This window comes from Equus przewalskii, chromosome 4, assembly GCF_037783145.1.
Source record: "Equus przewalskii isolate Varuska chromosome 4, EquPr2, whole genome shotgun sequence".
Taxonomy (NCBI): Eukaryota; Metazoa; Chordata; class Mammalia; order Perissodactyla; family Equidae; genus Equus; species Equus przewalskii.
Genome location: NC_091834.1, coordinates 69,541,233 through 69,564,481, shown reverse-complemented (window position 1 = coordinate 69,564,481; position 23,249 = coordinate 69,541,233). Strand labels below are relative to the sequence as shown.

At 35.7% G+C, this 23,249-nt stretch overlaps 1 protein-coding gene across 13 annotated transcripts in view; it reads left to right on the top strand.

Moving 5' to 3' along the window:
* IMMP2L (inner mitochondrial membrane peptidase subunit 2) overlaps positions 1 to 23,249 on the top strand; it is an 848,424-nt gene that overhangs the window by 91,903 nt on the left and 733,272 nt on the right. The window contains exon 4 of one of the 13 annotated variants that reach the window (XM_070617595.1): positions 1,610 to 4,250. The exons of the other annotated variants lie outside the window; for them this stretch is intronic. Within the exon in view, the coding sequence (XP_070473696.1) occupies positions 1,610 to 1,616 (7 nt within the window). The 3' untranslated portion in view covers positions 1,617 to 4,250. Of the gene's footprint in view, positions 1 to 1,609; positions 4,251 to 23,249 lie in introns of those variants that run through there. 13 annotated transcript variants of the gene reach the window in all.

Genomic DNA, 23,249 nt, shown 5'->3' with positions numbered 1-23,249 from the left:
TTCTTGAGATCTAGATATTTCTGATGCATTGATAAATATGTGTTTATATAAACACCAAACATAGTACATGTAAATGTATGTCAAAGCCATTTTATACAGTAACAATAATTACTTTTTGTTCATTTAGCTATTGCAGCTGAGGTATGTTCTGCTAAGCCAAGTAAGCAGATTTCTTTTTATAAAGTGTTTTGTTTGTTTATTTGTAACTTAAAAAGAAGGCTTATAGTTTGCAAAGATCCATGAGGATTTGTTTTCCCAAGTTCTCTCCCCAATTCCTTACCTTTTCCTAAAAAGCTACTAAATTTGATGATTTTTCATTTCCTCTTTGAGCAATGTCTGGGCTCGAACACCACCTCTTCTCCCCCACAAGTAAACGAAACTAAGCATACTCAGTTTGGGATGAAAATCACGATGAAGGACCATTTTTCTGCCTGAAAGCGGCCTGTGGTAACTGTCTTTTAAAAGCCTGGAGAGGCCTGAGGCAGCAGGTGGGAGTGTGCTGAATCACATGTGGCCAGGAGAGCCCTAGGTGGGGGATTGATGAACATCAGAATCTTGTGTGACAGCGAAGTCATCCAAAATGAGTTGTAAGGAAATAAAACTCCCGAGGATTCAAGATGTACTGCCAAATGGGGGTCAGAGGGCCAGGTATAGCGTGGAGTGACAAGTCTCATTGACCTTTTGAACAATAGAGAGTTTGGATAGTAAAAGTTAAATGGTTGGCTGCATTTTTATATTTTCCTAGCATACATTTGATTTCAACAGATAGGGTCCTCATAAAAGATTGAGGCTAGATTGATTTAAAGCATAGATTAAGGGAAGACATCAGAGGAAAAATTAAAACTAATAATAGCGGCTAATGCTCATAGAACATTTTCTATAGGCCAGGTATTGTTCTAAGCACTTTAGTGTCTATTAACTGATTTTTTATAATAAAATTAAATAATTTGACATATATCTCAAATGAGTGAACAGAGAGGTGAGTAACTTGCCCAGTTTACACAGTCTAGTACATGGTGGAGGCTGGAGTCAAAGTGAAGCAGTCCACCTCCACAGTCCATGCTCTTAACCTCTACCATACGGCTTCTCTAGATGAAGCTATAGGTGTGAGAGGGAGAAGGAGCAAGAGTACCAAATGTGTATGTGACAAGAAGAGTGATGCTTTTACTACCAATGATGTCAAGTGTTGATTTGAGGCATCCACGCCTGAGGTTAAACTGCTGTTTAGAGTTTTGAAAAACAAATCATGTAGATCCTCTAAGTAAGGAATTGGCTTGTCCCTATCTACCAGAAACGGTCTTGGTGAGAAGCAAATGGTACATTAATGGGGGTGATAAAGAGAGTTTAATGAAAGGATTGTTTAAAAGGGGTGGGGAGTAGTACACCAGGAAGAAATAGTGAAGCACCCAGAGACTAGCACCAGTGGGAAGTCATTATAGCCTTAAGCCAGAAGGGGCAAGGAGAGGGAATGGAATTGCCTGTACTGGTGAGAGCTGGAATCATGGGAGAGGGGCTCAGGACAGTGGGTGGCTGAAGGAGTTCCTACCAAAACAGCCCATGGTGGGGGTTTTGTGTGGTGATAAATGTCCCACTTTGTTTCTCCTGTTAGCTTGTGATCTCCTACAGGTACCTCCCATTTGCTGAATGCAACCGGAAGCTAGAAATCAAGGAAGCTTCGATGGTGTAGTTTGCAGAAGTCAGCTACTGAGGTAGAGGGCAGAAAAGATCAAGGAATGGATCTAGACGGCAACAGAGATGAACCATCATGCCATATATTATGGGTTGAATTGTGACTCCCCCCAAAAAAGATGTATTGAAGTCCTGAACCTCACTTCTTCAGAATGTAATCTTATTTGGAAATGGGGTCTTTACAGAGGTAATCAAGTTAAAATGAGGTTATTAGGATGGGCCCTAATCCAATATGATTGATGTCCTTATAAAAAGGGGGATATTTGGACATAGATGTATACAGAGGGAAGATAATGTGAAGAGACAGAGAGAAGATGGTCTGTAAGAACATTTATAAGCCAAGGAACAACTCTGGTTACTAGAAACTAGGCCAGAGGCATGGAACAGATCCTTCCCCAGCCTCTTCAGAGAGAGTGTGGCTCTGCTGACTCCTTGATTCACACCTTTGACCAACAAAACTATGAAATAATACATTTCTGTCATTCTAAGCCACCCAGTTCTTGGTACTTTGTTACGGCAGCCCTAGGAAGCAAACACACCTTAGATCATGATGAAGCTCCTTATTGACCAGCTTTGCTTTCACTTTCTTTTTTGAGTTTATATAGAGTCATAGATCCATGAAGACCTTAGAAATTAGCTAGTGTGAAACCTTGATTTTGGAGGTGAGTTCCTTGCCTGAGGTCACAAAACTTTAATGGCAGAGTCAGAGCTAGGGCCATACAGCAAACTGTGTTGGAATTGATAGAGGTGGACATGCAGGGATTTCAGTTAGGCCCATAAATACATTGTATTATTGAATTTTTAGTCCAGAAAAGCCTTATTGCTGTAAATTTACAGATTTTAATATCCTAATCATTGCATGTTACTTAATTATTTATTAGTGTGTTTGTTAACTTTTTAAATTTGTAATTTGAAGCCAAATTTTCTTAGTATCAGGTAGCTTTAGAAAATCTTTAGGTACAAAACTCTGTTTTGAAAATTTAGAAGCAAAACAGTGTTATTCAAGTGATGATCATGTTCTATCACATTGTTTAGTGGTTATAAATTCAGTGTATCAGGTTGGGAGACTGTTGATATAATTGAGCCGGAAATTGATATGTGTACAAAATCAATTGCTCAAATAGTTGGCTATATTTTGAGAGTTACTTTAGTTGATAATTTAAAAAAATTGTATATTTAGAATGTTTATTGTTAAAAATAAAGCATATAAATACGTATAAGGATGTTTATAAAAATCATTTGCAATATCACCCCTACTCCCAAGAAGATACTATTTTTATTAGTATATGCACTTCCAAGTTTTTTTGTGTATGTATGTGTGTACATATGTATGGGTATACTATATGGAAAATGGAATTATAAAAACATTTTTGTAGCCTACTTTTTAAAATTCAACAATGTAATGGCAACTCGGCTTTTTTCTGTGTCAGTAAATACAGTTTGAAAAAATGCTGTGCAGCCCCTGAAAGTGATACAGTAACGATTGCTTCCAATTTGTGCTAAACAGCCTTATGATAAACATAGTTTTGCCTTGTAAACAATCTGATAAACGTCCTTGTAGGTAAATCATTGTGTTATCCAATTCTTGTTTTGCATGGAGTCATGTTTGAATGATGAACAACAGAGCATCATAAAATCAATTGCCAGTGACCAGAATAAAGTGAAAACTCAGAAACATATCTCAATAGAAAAAATTTGCAGTAGGTTAGAGAGATGTCTCAAAGACAATGTACAAACAAAGACTTCAAAGAAAAGAGGATTTAAAGAAGCCTTCACAATAAACCTTAAGCTATATGTTGGGAGTAAAAATGATTACAGCCCTTTAGGGAAGCAATTTGGCAATACATCGAGAGCCTTAAAAAACTTACATCTTGAGTAGAATAAATATACATATTTTTTTTCTGGGATGCTGCCTTCTTTTTATTTTTGTTTGAACATATTATTCTGGAAAATTTTAAACATAGACAATCTTGTTTCCTCTGTAACTCCCATTCCCTTCCCTGTATTATTTTGTTACAAATCCCAGACATCATATTGCCTTTTAATTTTGATTATTATTTTTCTTATGTAGTTCAATTTTGAGGACTATATTCTAAGAAAAGAATTTGAAATACTGGGAAAACTTTATGCCCAATATGTTCCTTACAGAATTATTTATAACGTAAGAGAAATTGAAACCAACTACCCATTAGTAAGGCAAGATATAAATTGTGAAATGTTCACTTGATGGAATGCTAAATTAAAATGAAGCCTGTGACGAGTTTAAGGCAACATGAGTGAAAACTTATGTTAAGTAATTAAAAAAGATAATTAAAAAAGGGTATTGAGAGTAAAAAAGGGGTATCAAAAAAAAGAATCAAATGAGCAAGCAAAACTTGGCTTGGAAAAAATATAAGAAGGAAATCTATCAAAATATGAAATAGTGACTTACTTGGATCACAGTGTTGTGGGTGATTTTATTTTCGTTTTGCGTGTTGTTCTATATATTTCGTATCTTCTATATTGACCACTAATTAGTTTTGTGATGGGAAAAATACAATAAACTTAAATTGTAATGAAAACTTGCACTTGGTTGGCTTTAATCATACTACTTGACTCTGATCATTTATGGTAATTGTGGGAACTAATTATAGGAAGAAATAACATCAAAGAAGGATATTGATAGGATTCTTTGGAATTGCAAAATTTGCAATTGACTTTCTCATTTCCTCCTTTCTCTAGTTAACTTTTCTTTTACCACTTAAGAAAACAAGAGGTTATATTTAAAAACCTCCCTCGGACGGCCCTATGGCCGAGTGGTTAAGTTCTCCAGCTCCGCTGCAGGGGGCCCAGTGTTTCATCAGTTTGAATCCTGGGTGCGGACATGGCACTGCTCATCAAGCCACGCTGAGGCGGCATCCCACATGCCACAACTAGAAGGACCCACACCTAAGAATATACAACTATGTGACGGGGAGCTTTGGGGAGAAAAAGGAAAAAAGAAAAATCTTTAAAAACCTCCCACAAACACCATTACTTATGTAATACAAACAAAACAGTAATAAAATGCCCTGCCCTTCTTTCTAACTTCCTGAAATGTTAATTGATTGGCATTAAACTTACTTCTCATTTCCAGTTGGGCTTCCTATAATTTCTTTCAGGTCTTAGAATTTGCACTAAAGCTCTTAAAATGCCAATATGTTTAGTTTTATTTGTAGAAGAAATATTCCTTGTCTAATAAGATTCAGATAATAACAGTTAAAATTTCTTTAGAAATTAAATTTCTGTATCCAGATCTTTGTGTGCTTGTTCTGTTTAGTATATTTATTGCGATTCAAACATAGTGAATTTGAGTTATATCTGAGATTCTGGCTACCTTCTCTCCTTTGTTCCCTCTACCCTTATGCTTGGGTGACATTTCAACACAAACAGCTGAATTTTAACATGAAGCATGTTGCCTGCTTTCTAGCTGCCTTTTTAGGGCTTTTCGAGCTGCAATAAAACTATCTTAGAGCTGTGTTATGAAGCATTTTTACTTCCCTGAAATCTAGCAAAACTTCATTAGAATTCTCTGAATTATTTTCTGATTTTCAAAGTCAGCTCGATCTCAAAGCAGAGAGCCAGGGATGCTCTGTAGACTTTAGCAATTTACTTATTGCCCCAGATTCTTTCTTTAGAATGGGACTACACACCTGTAAGCCTCCTATCAAAGGGACCTCCCTGCAGTGATTTTAAGGTCGTTCCCTGTGACTTTCTGCCCCCAAAAAGGATATGTTTTCAGGAAAAAACCGACATTTTACTATATGAAAATAATAGTGATAAACAACAACAACAATAATAATAGAAACTTTTGCCTGTCATTTTGCTTGCTGTGACGGAGGGAAAAAGAATGTGACAAATGGCTCTTAAAACTTTTGCCTAGAAGTATCGCTTATCACTTTTGCTCCTATTTCATTGTTTAAAGTAAGTGATATAGTCTCTCTTAAAGGTGAGTGGAAAAATATAGCAAGGATATAAAGGAATGTTTGTTTAGTATTTGTGAGCATGTTCATAGGTCTGATTGGTTGATTCATTTGTTTATTGGACTAAAATTTATTGAGCACTTACTGCTTGCTCATTGTTTTATTACCAGTACCTGCAATATGCATAAAACAGACATGATTTCGGCTTTCTTGGAGCTAACATTCTTGTGATAGCACTATTTGGGAAGTCAGCTTGATAATATTAATCAAGAGTCTTAACAATTCTTGTATCTTTCAGCTCCGTAATTCCACTTCTGGATTGCTGCACTAAGGAGATATTCTTAAATACAAAAAAAATTATGTGTAATGATAAACACTGCAACTTCCTTCGTAATATTGAAAAATTAGAGACAAATGTCCAGTTGGGAAACAGCGAACTACAACACATTTTCTCAAAGAATATTATGAACTCATCAGTTTGTATCAAAAACAGTTGTCACATTTTTAGTGGCTATTTTCAACAACATTTTAGCATCCTGTGATGAAATAAAGCAGGTAATGTAATTCATTTTGGGCTTGGGGACTGGCAAGATGGTGAGGATTTTAAATTGTTAGGATTACGAAGGAGAATTAGATGTCCCCCAAGTATGAGTTTATGTATAGGGAGATTAGGAGGATGTAGAGAAAAAGGAAGTTTTGAATTCTAGTAGGATATCAAGTCATTCAATTAGACATATCCTGAAGGCAACTGGAAATATAGGATCAGAGACTGGTTGGAGATTAGGGTTAAAAGTGTTCTTTGGGGATTCATCAGTATAGAAATGTTGGTGGAACTTGTGGAAGTAGATGAGCTATGAGGGATTGAATTAGGAAGAAGTGGAATGTGGGCAGAGAATCACAGGGGAGTGGTGGTGGGAGAAAAGACGAAAAGAATCCTAAAAGTGATGGAAAGATCAGAGGGACTGGAGAATCAGGAAAATTTGCTATTTTGGGAAAATTTTTTTTAATTAAGGTCATAATAGTTTATAACTGTGAAATTTCGGTTGTACATTATTATTTGTTGATCACCATATATATGGGCCCCTTTACACCTTATGCCCACTCCCCAGTCCCATTCCCCTCTGGTAACCACTAATCTGTTTTCTTTGTCCATGTGTTTGTTTATCTTCCACATATGAGTGAAATCATAGGTGTTTGTCTTTCTCTGTCTGGCTTATGTTGCTTAATGTAATACCCTTGAGGTCTATCCATGTTGCTGCAAATGACGTGATTTTGTCTTTTTTTATGGCTGAATAGTATTCTGTTGTATATATACCACACCTTCTTTATCCATTCAGCACTTTATGGGCTCTTGGGTTACTTCCATGTCTTGGCTATTGTGAATAATGCTGCAGTGAACATAGGGGTGCATAAATCTCTTTGAATTGTTGATTTCAAGTTCTTTGGATAAGTACCCTGTAGTGGGATAGCTGGGTCATATGGTATTTCTATTTTTAATTTTTTGAGAAATCTCCATACTGTTTTCCATAGTGGCTGCACCAGTTTGCACTCCCACCAGCAGTGTAGGAGGGTTCCCTTTTCTCCACATCCTCTTCAACACTTACTGTTTTTTGTCTTGGTGATTATAGTCATTCTAACAGGTGTAAGGTGATATCCTATTGTAGCTTTGATTTGCATTTCCCTGATGATTAGTGATGTCGAACATCTTTTCATGTGTGTATTGGCCATCTGTCTGTAAAGCTTCTTTGGAAAAATGCCTGTTCATATCCTCTGTGTTTCGGGAAATTTTTGAGGAAAGAATTTTTTGAAGGGAAATACAGCAGAGAGATAAAGGAGAAAGAGATTGGAGGAATAATTTTATTGGTAATTTAGGGTAGTTTTCTTGGTAACTTAGGGCAGCGCAGTGTTGGGTTACTCATTTGTTGAAAAAGAAGCATATCATGGATATTGATGCTAATAATAATAACATTCTAAAAATCAAGTTTTTGTCCATTTAAAAACTAATTTTTGTATAATGCTCAATTGATGGATTAAGTGGAAATGACTTACATTTTAATAGAAATTTAGTAATACAAAGAAAATGTACTCACACAAGGAAAATTTGCTCATGCAAAGCTTTATGCTAACCTGGTAGTCAAAAAACCAATTTTACCTATTTACGTATTGAAAAATGGGATGCTTGCACTTTAGTATCTATTCAGTCATTTCTACGACTGTCAGCTCTCCAGAATTCTATTGTTCTCATTATGAAAAATGTATCTAAATAATTCTAACTACATAACAGAAAGAAAGGGAAAGAACTACTAAGGAACTACTATTCCTTAGATGGAATCTAACAGTGAAAGTATAGATTAAAGGAAAGCAATATGAAAGAAATGGATAAAATTCTATTGTCAACAAAAGATGTACAAGAGAATCACATAAAAAAGGTCTCCTGATAAATTAGGCAAGTTTTTGATTAAAAAAACCACAGAGCTGATCACCATAGAAAACTAGAAACTAAAAATGCAGGGAATAAAATAGTTTTACTTGCAGTCAGATTTCAATTCAAAGTCATAAAGTGAGATTGGCAGGCTTCACTCTTCAAAGGAACACTCCAAAAATATTCTGGAATGCTCCAAAAAAAAATTTTGCCCAAACCCTCTTAAGCTTTAAGATACACGTGAAGACCATGTCTATTTACAGATACAAAAACAGATTAGTGGTTACCAGAGGGGAGGCGGGGAGAGGGTGAAATAAGTAAAGGGGCACATATTTATGATGCTGGATAAAAACCAGGCTATTGGTGAGCATTATCGAGTCCATACAGAAACTGAAATATAGTAATATAGTATAGTATAGTAATGTACACCTGAAATTACACATGTTATAAACTAATATGACCTCAATAAAATAAAAAAAATTGATATCTTGGAAATTGAGGCAGATTAAGTGGCCTGAAAGCTGCAAAGAGAAAAAAAGAACTTTAAGTTTTAAATCTTTTAAATCTTTTAGACAAAAATATCTGGGTAGTCTGGTTCTATTAGAAACTCAATGATTTAAATGCTATATCTTGAAGCAACTAAAGGACATGGTGAACATTTTTTCATATGTCACAGAGTATTTTATATGTTTGCTTTAAGGGACAAATTAGTGACATTTGGAGGCTTTACAATAACTTCGTAGGAAGAACTAGGTCATTTGTAATGAGAAAAGTGGAGTTTTGCCATGTCCAAAAATGTGTGTTATAAGCTAGTAAAATGTGACAGCATCCTGCATACCTGGAAGGGCTGCTGTGCCAAGTGTGTCTGTATAGACCTCCTTTATACTCAAAACCTTCTAGTTTTAAATGAGTACAGACAGTGCTTTAGTCAGGTAGTATGGTGGGAATATATTAAATTTCTCTTTATGCATTCTATGTTCTTGTCCCACTGCAGAATCTAACAGCTCGTTTTCTACAGTTTCTTCTTTTTCTTTCAACACATTATGAAAGACTAAATATTAAGAAGTAAAATTTAGTGGGAGATCTGACTGATATCATTGATAAGGATTTAGAATATTAGGTTTTTAATTAGGAAAAGACCTTAAAGATCATCTAAATCTCACCTTGCTTTTGCAAATGAAGAATTTGAGGCATAGGAAAATGAAATGTTCTAGCCCCAGTAGAACCTGGCCACCTGACTGTCGATAGTGTCTATTTCCGGTAGTCTCTGCTGCACCTAATTTTACAATGTCAGTGTTTCTGTAAGTCAACAAGCCAGATCCCTGGATCAAGTACATTTGTTATGTGAGGGAAGAAAGAGGGAAGGAAAGCTCCTAGACATGAGAGATTAAGTCTGTGATTGTAAAAAATATTCCGGACTGGGCCTGGGATTCAGCTTTGACAGTGCTACTTATTAACTGTGTGACTTTGGACAAAGTCCTAAACTCGCTAAACTTAAGTTTATTCACGTATGAAATGGGAATAGTGCTTGTTGCCATACTTACTTCATAGGTTAATTGTGAGAATCAAGGCTATTGTGAGAAAGAGTCAAGGTCTAGTTTACCAACATTATGACTACTACTATATATAGGCAAATATTGCAGACCTCAGCAATAAAGAGATAATTAAAGCTTATGTAATGTATTATGAAAGGCAAAAATTAAAATTTAGTAGGAAATTTGATTGATATCATTGATAAGTATTAAGAATATTAGGTTTTTAATTTGGAAAAACTACCTGAGTCTTTAAGACAGAACTTTGTCTCCTTTATCCTCAAGGAGATTACAACTAGTTGGGGAGACAATCCATTAAGCAAAAAGCCTTATGATATATTGATTGTGATTGCTATTATAGTAACAGCAGTTTTAAAGCTGTTAATTAATACTAGATTGAAAATGGGAAAGAAATGTCAGCAGTACATCAAAATGGAGGAGGATTATTTCCTTGAGAAGGATGGCAATGGCAGTATGGGAGTGAGTATTTTTTTTTTTTTTTATTGTTTTACTTTAAGCCAGCCCCCTTTTTTGTGGTGTGGAAGATTCACCCTGAGCTAACATCCACTGGCAATCCTCCTCTTTTTTATTTTATTGCATGAGGTAGGCTAGCCCTGAGATAACTTCCATGCCAGTCTTCCTCTACTTTGTATGTGGGATGCCACCACAGCATGGCTGATGAATGGAGTAGCTCCTTACCCAGGATCTGAACCTGTGAACCTGGGCTGTCGAAAAGCATGCAGAACTTTAACCAGTTGGCCAGGGTCTGGCCCCTAAGCCAGTCCTTTTATGCTATAACATCTTTCTTGTCCTTCTGTAGCAACTAAACAGCCATTACTAGTCTTTCAGGTTTTCTTGGTTCAATCAAGGACCCCGCCTTTTGTTTTTACTTCTATAGGATTGTTTGGCTTCACTGAGATTTTGGGTCTCACTTTTAAGATTCATATATTTCTAGGAATCGATATGAACTCTACCAGCTCCAATGTTTGAGCAAATGATGGCCATCTAGTGATAGGGTTTCTGATTATAAGCTGTTTGCCGTTTATAATCATGTTATATATTTCTGCATTTGTAACTGTGGTGTTTAATGGTTTATAAGATGTACCTTTGTTTTCCATATTTCAACATATCTGAAATCAAGATGCATCTTTAAATTGATAGCTTCTTAAATTCCCATTTGGCCATGTGGTGGTTTTGATGTAGTTGTCATTGTCTGTGCATGTGTGAATGTGGTCATAGTGTCAATGCTTTAATTGAGTTATGTGTATTTTAGGTACCACTATAATCGCCAAATCCTATGATTTGGCCTTGGAAAGATAAATTGTATATACACAAAGGCATAGAAGCAGAGCCGTGGAATAAATGACAAAGACAGATTAAAAAAATACAAGAAAGCTTAAATGATAAGAAAGCATTGTGTTGTAGTTTAATTGGCAGCTTTTTTCCTTTCTCAGTGGCATATAAACAATAAAGGTACGTCGTATAATGGTGGTGTTTTGTATTCATTGAAGCATACTGTATTATTTTAACTTGAGTAATTTCAGTGGGATGACTTACGATCTAGTGGAAATTTTAAGAAAGTATGTTCATGGAAAGTGAATGTCATTTCAAAAGTCATGTTTTTAGTTATAGACTCTGTTAAAGGTTACTTTTTAAAAAATCATGATTCTTATTCACATACAAAATGAACAGGTGTCAAAGATTTTATTTTGCTCATTAATTAATGAGGGAACCAGTAAGATGTTGCAACTTTTTAAAAGGAGAATTAAAAGAGCACGTATGTGTAGGCAGTTAGGGATGTTGAAAGAATGCACAACAGATGCAAAACTGGTCAATATCCATAGGATCATGCTCATGATCATCAATGATTTTTTTCCACTGGACAAAATTTATTTGCATTTCTATGGAAAAGAATCATTTGTATTACTATGTGTTTTACAAATTACAGAGTTATAAAGTAGCTGAAAGACAATAAAAGTCTTAAGCCCTTGTAGAATCAGAAAACCTGGAAAAATACACTAGACAAGGTACCCACTAATATTTTTTTGCATATTTAGAAGTCTTTAACATTACTTCCTGACAAATCTTAGAGTTTAGAAGGTTTCCCAACAGACCTTTTGCTAAATTGAACTTCATAGGGAGGATTGCATTCAGACCATGCTAGAAAGATCATTACTTTTCTTCTGGCCTCTTCCTCCATCACTCATTACTCCATATAATGGTATGAGAGTGCTACTGATTTTGAATTTCTCATTTATATCTTGAGGTCAGTAAATTGAATTTAGTCCAGATTGTATTTTGGGGTAGAGAAAAAATTTTTAAAAACTTAAAAAAATAAGGAATCCTACAAATACTTATTAATCACATACCTTGTAAAAGCCCAGCTAATTAAAAAAATTATATTTTACCCCAAGAATTAATTCTTTTTTTTTTTTGAGGAAGATTAGCCCTGAGCTAACATCAGCTGCCAATCATACTCTTTTTTTTTTTTTGCTGAGGAAAATTGACCCTGAGCTAGCATCCGTGCCCATCTTCCTCTACTTTATATGTAGGACACCTACCACAACATGGCTTGCCAAGTGGTGCCATGTCCGCACCCGGGATCCGAACCGGTGAACCCTGGGCCGCCAAAGCGGAGTGTGCGAACTTAACTGCTGCGCCACCGGGCCGGCCACACAAGAATTAATTCTTAATAATGAAACTGAACAAATTAAAAAAGAATCTCAGCAATGTTCAGGAGAACATTGCTGAAATAATATAAACAACCGACATTCTTAATGAACTTACCTATATTTGAAAAAGAATCTTTGTATTTAATACACTTTATATGTCCTTTAGTGAATTGAGAATGAAATGTTCCCATTATTTTATGTGGTTAATCTTCTTAAATATGGGAAAATGGAAAATAAAATGTATTTAGTGAGAGCAGAATCAAAATTACTGTAACAAAATACATATTACCTCAAAATTGAGAGTATATTAAATTAATTTTCTTACTGTTTTTTGACTCATTAAATTTAGAAATAGGTATTTACTCTCATTTTCTGGTATCTAAGCATACATTGTCACGAGAATTATTTGATTCAAATCAAAAGTGATTCAATTTATTGTTGTAAAGTTGTCTCATACTGGTTTGATGATGTGTTGAATTTGAGCATGCACATACGTTTGTTTAACTGTTATTATATTTATCAGTTGGTAATAAACATTCTTGAGACGTTACCTTTTACATTTAAAAGTCTGGCCTTTAACTTGTGCCAAACTTCCCAAACCACAGGGAAGTACTTATTGATTCATTCCTTTATTTAGCAAGTGTTCATTGAGTACCGACTACATCGTAATCACTTATAAACAGATGTTATTTTAGGGAGCTTTCTCTTTGCACAACTGAAAGAACGAGTGTTATTGGATTTCGCTGCGTGAAAGAGTGATTTTTGGGGTAGTTTGAGATATTGGTTGGAGGTAGCCAGTCAATTAATACAGGGACTGCGCAAAATCACCCTGTGCACCAGTGGCAGCACCCGTCCCATCTTTTTTTTTGTTTCACTCACTGATTCAAGGGCAGATAGATGAGCCCCAGAGCTGTTGCATATTAACAGTAAAGATGATCTCTAGTTTTCCTCCTCTGTGTCTCCCTCTTCATGTGGTTGATCTGTTTAAGGCAAGAGGTTGACGTCAAATAAAGCTACAACTTAATATGAATACTTTTACAATAATGCATGTTACAGCATCTATTTATATGTGTTAAATAGATTGACAAATATGTATTTAAATCTATTACTAATGGACTTTTTTTTTGCCTTAAATAACAAAAATCTATTTTCTCACATTTCTAGAGACTAGAGGTCTGAGATCACAGTGTCATCAGCAGGGTTGGTTTCTTTTGAGGCCTCGCTCCTTGCCTTGTAGATGGCTGACTTCTTGTGTCTGCACATGATCTCTCCTCTGCATGTGTACGTGGTTCTTTCCAAATTTCCTCTTCTTATAAGGAGACCAGTCATTTTGGGTTAGGCTCCACCCTAATGATCACATTTTATCTTAATTACCTCTTTTTTTTTTTTTTTTTTTAACTAATGGGCTTTCATGGAGGTTGTTGAGGGACAGTGTTGATCAGGGGAAATTCATAGGAGTAAATTTACTGTAAGGGTGGGGAGAAGGCATGAAGGATAATGTACACAAAAATGAATCAAGGTAGTAAATTTATAGGAGAGATATTCAGGACAGGAGACCATGAAGATGCTACCCAAAGAGGGAGAGGAAACAAGCTAAACAGTGAGGTGCTTTGAGTTCATGGGGACTTAAAATGAAAACCAAGAATAGAAATATTGTTAAGGTTTTAATAAAAGCTGAACTGAGCATATATCACTTCGAACTGTAGTAGCAATGGACTCTTACCCATGATAATGACATTAGGGTGAGAAAAATCACATGCAAATTAAGTAATTAGAGTTGGAGCAACATGTGATTTAGTTAGTGCTGCCTCATATTGGGAGTTTGGTACAGACAGAGCAAGGAAAGAAAGAGTTCATTCATTCAGTACATTTTTGAGCATGTACTGTATGTCAGGCACAGTTCTAGGTGCTTAGGATAGGTAAGTGAACAAAATGATGTAGATCTCTGCCCTTGGGAAGCTTACTTTATTTCTAATAGGAAGAGACAGATAAAAATGACAATAAATGTATAAATTATATAGTCTTTTGGGAGATCAGTGCTACAGAAAAGATTGGTGTAACGAGGATCAGGAGTGTTGGAGGAGGAGATGGTGGCAAGTTGCTGTGTTAAGTAAAGTAATAAATTGGTTTCGAATCGAGAGCTGTAGCAGCCTGCTGTTTAGATTTCTTCTCCTTCCCTTACAACCCCAGAGACTTGAGGCTAGGTCGGCTCAGAGATGTTAGTGGCAGAGAAACAGAAAGTCAACAGCGGTATATTTTTCAAGATCATAATAAAATTCAATAATTAATAATAATAAAATACCTGTGATGCTGTTTTGTCTTTTCTTTTCTATTCAGCAATAGAAAATAATAAAATGTGTTGTAGGAAAATGGGCAGCAAATTATCAGAGTTAAAAAACAGGGATAATTTATTGGAAATCTTACTTGTGAAGGATTTTGGTAGCATTTGAGTCATATGCTTTATAGGAATTTTATGACAATTTTGTGTACCTTTGGTTTGTTTAGGGAATGCTCAGTTTTATCTACTTTTTAAAAGACCAATGTAAACAATGTTTCTTTGGCAAAACCGTGCATATTTTGACAGCTTGTTAACATAGTAGTTAGCTTCTGCCTTTCAATTTCAAATATGTGGAATGTATCATAAATTGCTTTACTAAACTTGATGCATATATATAGTCGTGGTAGATTATACAAAATTGTTGCTGAGATGAGATGATGAGAACCTTACAGGAAGGCTCAAAATTAGACTATAAACCTGCATCTTGATTAATATATAAATGTTACTAGAAAAAGATCAATCTAAACTATTCCACATATCACTGAGTAGTAACTCCTAGGGGCATCTCCCTTCCTCAGCCCCACTACCCGTTAATGACTAGGATTGTTTTAAGTCTGTATGGAAAGACACCTTTAGTTTTATATTTTCTGTGACCTCTGTGTTTTTCCTTATCTTCTGCTTAAGCCTTCCTTTTAAAAAAGAATTTACTGATTTCTTTCTTATGCTACTAATATGTCCAGAGAAAATGTAGGGTTTCTTTATTGACTAAGTAGCATTCAGGCATTTTATTTTGATAATATGGCATTTCAATCACTTGATTATGCTCCATTAATTTGTGGCCTTTATAAAATTCGTCTGTTTGGTGGAATTTCTTCCTTTAATACTAAATCAGTTTGCCTTGCCTCCTTTCTCTTTGCTCCCCTACTTTGTTCTCTTGCTCCTCCCTTTTCTTCAGTTAATCCTATTTTCCAACCTCTACCCTTTCAGCACTCCACAAAAAAGATCATCCAATTTGAGCTCTAAAATGTATCTGAAAATGCTCATAATGTCTTAGAGAAAGTGCTTGAACTCCCATTCTCTATTTGTACTTTCAAGTTGCACTATGCTCAGTCTTCACATTTGTGCTTCTTTATTATTCACCATGACTTTTGTATGGTTTTGCTTCTTTGAAGGCTAAAGCAGCTTAAATTAATAATGTGTGTATGTATGTATATACCTTTTTTTCCAACTTTCTTCCAGGAAAGAGGGGGAATAAATTGGTAGGAAGAAGTAGAGAGGGTAGAATATTTTCTTACTTGGGGGGATGCTCCTCACTCCAGCTGAGAGAGCTGATAGTGCAAAATAAATGAGGGGTTGTACCTTTTTTGGGTCCCAAGGGTTTTCTGTCTCAGAGCAATGTACTATGGTGTGCTGAGGGATCTGTGGGAGCAGAACTTTTTTCCAGTAAAGCAGGAGAAGGATAGTTGTGACAAGGTAATGAGAAAGGAGATCTTGTGAGGCATCTTCTCAAATAGATCAGTTTTAGGAAAGAATTTATAGAGAAGTTAAGGAACTGGAAATTGATTCCTTTCAAAATATTGTGTGCCTAACTACCCCTTAGAAAAATCTTCCTGTAATAATAGGTGTATATGTACCCTAGTTTGAAGACCACTGCATTGTGCCTTGTACTTTCTATCCCTAATTATTATTTATACGCTTACTTATTTGTGTTAGGTATGCACATTATCATCAGGTTAACTGTGGCCTGTTGTTTATTTTCCAAGGGCAAGAAGTATATAAATATTATCTATAATGGTGTGTTTGATAGTTAAGCACTTGAGAAAGATGTTGCAGTGGAAATGATGATGATGAAGAAAAGGAAGGAGAAGAGGATTACGAGGAAGAAAGAGGAAATTAAAAATAATTTTCAAAACTTCAACACTATTTATAAGTGCTTAATAGTACCAGATGCGATTTTAATCACTTTACAAATATTTATCTTTATTTAGTCATATGTACACCCTAAGAAGCAGGTACTATTATCATTCCCATTTTACAGATAAGAAAACTAGGTCACAAAGAGGTTAAGTAACTTGTCTAAACTTGTGAGTGGTAGAGCCAGAATTTTAACCAAGTAGTCTTGCTCTAGAGTCTTAACCACTGTATACCATCTTTCCTGGTGTGTGTGTGTGTGTATATATGTATCATATACATATACATAAGCGTGTGTCTTTTCATATACATATTTGCCAGTGCACTAGCTGAGCTAGAATATAAATATATGTCTATATCAACAGATATATGAATGTGCAGATTATTTTAAAACATAGGAGAAAGGACATTGTAATTAATGAAGAAAAACAAATGGATTCAAGAGTTCAATAATATGGGACTGTAGAAAAATAGTAACAAACTTATTTCTCCCTGATGATACTGAACTGATTTTTTTTTTTTTTTTTAAAGATTTTATTTTCTCCTTTTTCTCCCCAAAGCCCCCGGTACATAGTTGTATATTCTTCGTTGTGGGTTCTTCTAGTTGTGGTATGTGGGACGCTGCCTCAGCGTGGTTTGATGAGCAGTGCCATGTCCGCGCCCAGGATTCGAACCAACGAAACACTGGGCCGCCTGCAGCGGAGCGCGCGAACTTAACCACTCGGCCACGGGGCCAGCCCCCCTGAACTGATTTTTTAAATAGAAATGCTACACTTAAAAATTACTTTCATAGAAATTAAGGCGATACATTGTGTTGTATGGTATTTACAGAGAAGTAATTTAGAAGTCTATTTAAACAACTTTTACCTTTTGAAATTGGATGCTGTCAAGATCACACACTATATTCTTTACAGTTCAATTTTCACATCTATATGCCATTTAAAATTTTCTTCCTTTTATAATGGATAGAAAATCAGGTTACTCCCCTTCTAACTCCCCAATTCTTTCCACTGTGGCTTTATATGAAAGAATTGAAAATACAGTAAGTTTTAGAATATTTGTGGTGGTCCCCACATTTAAAAATAGAGGGGAAAATAAATTACACATAATAGCTTGTGAGATTTTAATAATTTCAACTGTTTCAGTGTTGTGTCAGAACATTTGAAAAAATGGATTCTAAAGTCCCTTTTAGATATTTTGAAGAGAGTTCTGTTCTGTGCCACTTGGACTGGGAGGGAATGTAAAACAGCATGCTACGATGTCCCCATATTCAGAACTGTTCAGAGGAGATTGGATAAATGTGTGAGCTGTATATTCTTAGGTGCACCAAGCCACTTCCAGTTTACCAGGTTTTCTGGGAATTAAGTTCATTTCAATCAAGGACCGTGATTGGGCCCTGTGCGTCCTTTAACAGCTCACTCAGGTTTCCTCCTCTGCGATTGTGTTCATAATACTCTGACTGTCTTGAGAGTAGCATGGTACTTTGATAGGCTCATAAAATAACTTATTGTATTGCATTTGCAAAATGGGTTATTTTATGGGGCATAGGTATAAATAATAGAGGAATTCTTATCTAATATATTGTTTGATCTTGTCTGAATCACCCTTTCTGGGGTTCATTTTCTCATCTTTAAAGTGAAGAGGCTTGAATAGAATAGTTTTTAAACCTCCATCTTAAAAAAAAAACTATGCTATTTTGTGTACATATTTTCACGAACTGAAATAAAAGTTTGTTGGATATTCTGGAAAGAAAAAATGAAGTGAAAAGCCCTCGGTATTCCCAAAGCAAATGTGAAATTGAGACATTCTAGATGGTTGTGTTCCACTACGATGTTGTTCCTGCCAACGTAGTGGCTTTTGATCTGTTGTATTTAGATGGTAATTATAACTCGTTTCAAGCCAGCTCAGTTTGGCTTTTCAATTTACAGGACTTGCTTGAGCAGCAGCAGTTAACTATATGGGGAAATTTAATGATAAAAACACCTATCTTCCTGTGGTTTACAAAGGATCTCCTGGTATATAATTTTAGAAAATTCTGTTAGTATTTATATTCAGCATTGTAGTCTTATGTGCTTTATTAGCTGCATCTGGTCCTAGTTTATTTGCACCAGGTTTTTTTTATTGGTTGGCAATCCTTTGAGGTAGCCTCCCATACATAGTTCAGCAAACACCTGGGCCTTCTCATTAGTACAAGCCATTACTGAAGGTTAGAGATGTACCTTGTAGCCATCCTTAATCTGACAGCTGGTTTCAGGTTATTTGGTCCAATATCCTTGCACTGATGAAAGTTTATATTGGGAGCAGCGGGTCATTAAAGGGGTAAAAGCCAGTATTTGGAAGGTGTAGAAAATCAGTCAACTGCAAATGATGAACTTCTCGAGTATATGTCTCTAAAGCTGTTTCCAATGATTGAAACCAGTTTTGAAAAGGCAAAAGCCTGAAATAGTTTTTGACTATAACTTCCTCTACCAAAAAAATGCACTCAGGCTATCTTGGGACCGATTTGTGGAAAATGGCAGTTCCCTTCCAAAAAGGGATCTCTACTCTGCAGTGAACACTTAAATGTATGTCTTTGGACATTCCTTTGACGAATAGCTCAGATCACACTACCTGCAGAGCTCTCTTGTGTTTTCACACTGCCTCATTTCTCAATGAGTTGCGTACTTGTCTTTCTCTGACATAATGTGCAGGCACAGGTTTTCCCTCCCCAGGTCATCAAGTCTAGGAGTGCAGTTTTGAGGACTTGAGGCATAGATCGTGACTGAGATGGGGACCCTCAAGTTGTAGAGTGGGGATTAGAAGGGATGATTGGGAAGAACCATTTCTGAAAAGCAGAGAGGAGGGGATTAGCTGGTGGAGTATGTGAATGGAATAGCGAGGCAAGGAGATAAGCTCCAGGGGGAAGCAGTTCGGAAGAAGAGCGGATACGGGTGCAGGTCAGCATGGTTTGGAATTAGTCTGCCCTGGTTTTGGGCATAAAAGGGCCAATTCTAACTGCTGGGCCCCACCTTGATTTGACCTTGTATTCATGCTTTTTTGTTGATGAATAATGTCCTCATATGGGTGTGAAGCTCCTCTGGGAGCAAGTAGTAGTGTTTTCTAGTCATCCTTTGTCCTGTTTGTAGTAGACAGATAAAAAATTGTTGAATTTAGTTCATATTTGCTAAGTGGCGAATAGGGGTTGTAATTTCTATTTTATGTGCGTGTGGGGGGAAGGGAGGTGCGGGAATGAGAAGGTTAATGTTCAGTAGCTGATAGTCTGACTGGTCAGCATCTGTCCTCCAGGAAGATGAATGACCAGTCCTACACATTCTTTTCACATTGGCCTTTGTATACCTTCTTTTGACTATCAGCTTCATCCAGATTGTAAACAACGACTAGAAGAGAAAGGTTTTATATTCCTTTATCATTTCTTCTGGCCACACAGTTTTGTGTAAATAGGACAATCTCAAGTAAAAGAGAAGTTGTTTACGCTTGAATTAGATTTCTCAGGAAATAGGTCTAGCCCTTAACTTCAATTAAAACTGGAATTTTTGTTTTCTAGAGGATTGTTAGACATTATTATAAAAAGAACTATGTTTGGAAGCTATAAGTATGGGGTCCTGAATATAATAATAATTTAAACTCAAAACACTTTTTTTTTTTTTTAAGATTTTATTTTTCCTTTTTCTCCCAAAGCCCCCTGGCACATAGCTGTGTATTTTTAGTTGTGGGTCCTTCTAGTTGTGGCATGTGGGATGCTGCCTCAGCGTGGCCTGATGAGCGCTGCCCTGTCCGCGCCCAGGATTCGAACCGGTGAAACCCTGGGCTGCCGCAGCGACACACACAAACTTAACCACTCGGCCATGGGGCCGGCCCCTCAAAACACTTTTTTTAAACACTGCTTTTATAAAACAGAGATGTCAGTCTAAAAGAAAAAAGTAGTTCTATAATTTTTAATGTTTAAAATCTCTCTCTATGCTCAAAATTCCAATGGATTAGACTATGGTATAAATAACATATATATAACAGTATTCTTTGAAACCATTGGAAATTTATTTTAAAAAAGTGATATGTACCCAGCAGTAAAAAATTTAGTATTTTTTAGTTGAAAGATACTTTAAAGGATTTACTGCTATCATAACTCATTCTGATTGGCCTTTAATAGGTAACACTGTTGGATTGGTTTCTGCCTCAGGAATATTTTTCTTTTATAAATGTCATGGAATAACAAGGTACAAATTCATACTTGCTCATGTGAAATCATGCTATAGAAAATTTAGGAATTGAAAACTTTAAGGAACAACAGTTTTTTCTGGCATGCATGTAGTGATTCACTATTCACATATATGTAGAACTTACGTGTTTGTATGTGGCATCTCTGGGGGTGATTAAGATAGGAAACTCTCCTTTACTCCAGCAGTCTACATTCTAGTGGGTCAGATAGATAACAAACAAATAAACAGATAGATATTTATCTGAAAAATATCAGATAAAAATAAGTGCTATATAAATAATTAAAACAATATGATGTGATGGTGGCCTGATGGCTCGTTTAGATTAGGTGGTTGGGGAGAAATAATAAGATGACAAGACACGATAATTTAAAAATAAAATATTTGATAAATGGCACAATGAAAATTATTTTGTATACATCTTTCAAGATTGTCATTTTTATGATTCTGTTGTTAAGGATACTGAGTCTGGCGCAGTTCTTTGTTTTCACTCTGGATTTTTTTCAAATGGCTATACAAGTGGGATGTGTTTTTTAAAAGTTCTATTTTGGCTGATTTTCATAAATAAAGAATAAGTGTAGTTTTGTGTATTGATTTAATGTTAAATTCTTTGAGTTTAACTTAGTGACAAGATTCCAAGTATAGTAAAACAAGGTTTTAAAAAATTTGAGTGACTTTATTTGTATTTTTACACAATGAGAAAAATTATTTTTAAAGTAGTCAGTGCTATGTATATCCAAGCTTAAGAAAAGACTTGGAAGGTAACTCAGACCTCTCTTAGTTAAAAATGCATCTTTTCCTGTGTCTTTATGAAATATTATGATGAGCAATTTTGTTTTTATGTTCTAACATTGTTTGATTAAAGCTGTTCCTTTTTTTTTTGGTGAGGAAGATTGGCCCCGAGCTAACATTTGTTGCCAGTTTTCCTCTTTTTGCTTGAAGAAGACTGTCACTGAGCTAACATCTATGGCAATCTTCATCTATTTTGTATGTGGGAGCTGCCACAGCATGGCTTGATGAGCAGTGTGTAGGTCCACTCCTGGGATCCTAACCTGTGAACCCTGGGCTACAGAAGCAAAGTGTGTGTACTTAACCACTATGCCATGGGGCCAGCCCCAAAGAAAGGAATTATATTTCCTTCCAGCATGTTTTCTTTTTTTTTTTTAAACTAAGCACTTCCATGTTGCCACTTGAGTTTTATTTCCATCATTTTAAATAACTTCAAAATAGAAGATCAAGTAGGTATGCCACAATTATCATTCTCTTATTTTAATAATATTTGGTTATTTCTAGAGTTGTTCTGTTATAAATAATTCTGTGATAGACATTTTTGTGGCTTATAGCTTCTTTGTATGTTTTGGATGGATTGTCCAAATGTGAATTTCTAGTACTAATTCCTTTGTTGCCCAAAGAGCATAAACATTTTTTTAATAGAAATGAGGCAAGTTTTTATTTTATGAGTATTTCAAATTATGATTAGACATTCTGTGAAGGTTTTTACTGAAAAAAAAAAAGCAAAAAATCCTGAAACAGAAACTATACTTCTATAACTTTTTTTTTTTTTTGAAGAATTTTTTTTTCTTCAAGATTTTATTATTTCCTTTTTCTCCCCAAAGCCCCCCGGTACATAGTTGCATATTCTTCGTTGTGGGTTCCTCTAGTTGTGGTATGTGGGATGCTGCCTCAGCGTGGTCTGATGAGCAGTGCCATGTCCGCGCCCAGGATTCGAACCAACGAAACACTGGGCCACCTGCAGCGGAGTGCGCGAACTTAACCACTCGGCCACAGGGCCAGCCCCTATACTTCTATAACTTTTCTATAAAGTTTAGAACTAGAGTTTTTGGTAGAGTTTTGGTAAAGTCTGATGGAGACAACTTTTTAATAAAGTGGGTAATCAAAGCTTGGAACTACTTATATTTATCAAAAAACAACTTTAAGATTTAACTGATCTTATTTGTTTTCTCATATCTCAATTTCCGTCTTTGGGATTCTCTGAAAACTTTGTAGTAACAGGTAAGATAAAAGCCGGTAGTTCTTTAGCTGATCTTCAACTGTGGCAAGTCGTTTCTTTCTCTTATGGTCTTTAATTCATTCTACCACATTTTTATGGACCTGCCACCCTCTTACTTGTTCGACTACGTTTTATAGACTTACTCACTCAAAGATCAGACTTAAAAAAAATCGTAGAATTGGAGATTAAATAGGCTGGAAAGAACCTTTAGGATCTTGCATTCTGCGCATTATTTTTTGGCCACCTATTATGGGTGGATGTTAAGCTACCATGGTTTTTGTCTACAAAGAGCTTATAGATTAATAAAACTAATAAGTAAAAGTAAAATGCTTTATTTTATATGAGAAAACTGAGACCCGGTGAGCAAAATGACTCGCTCACGAGTGCACAACAATTTCCTTTTCCGTTGACTAGTGAAATCTGGAGAAAGTCCAAAGTGCATTAGTGATGGATATTATCAGACCGTGAGTTGTGTTTCCTCTCTGATTTATCTGGGTTTGTTATCTAACAAAAGCACTATAAATCCTGGCCATACAACATGGAAGTGCTGCATGTGTAATAACTATTACTGGGATGGAT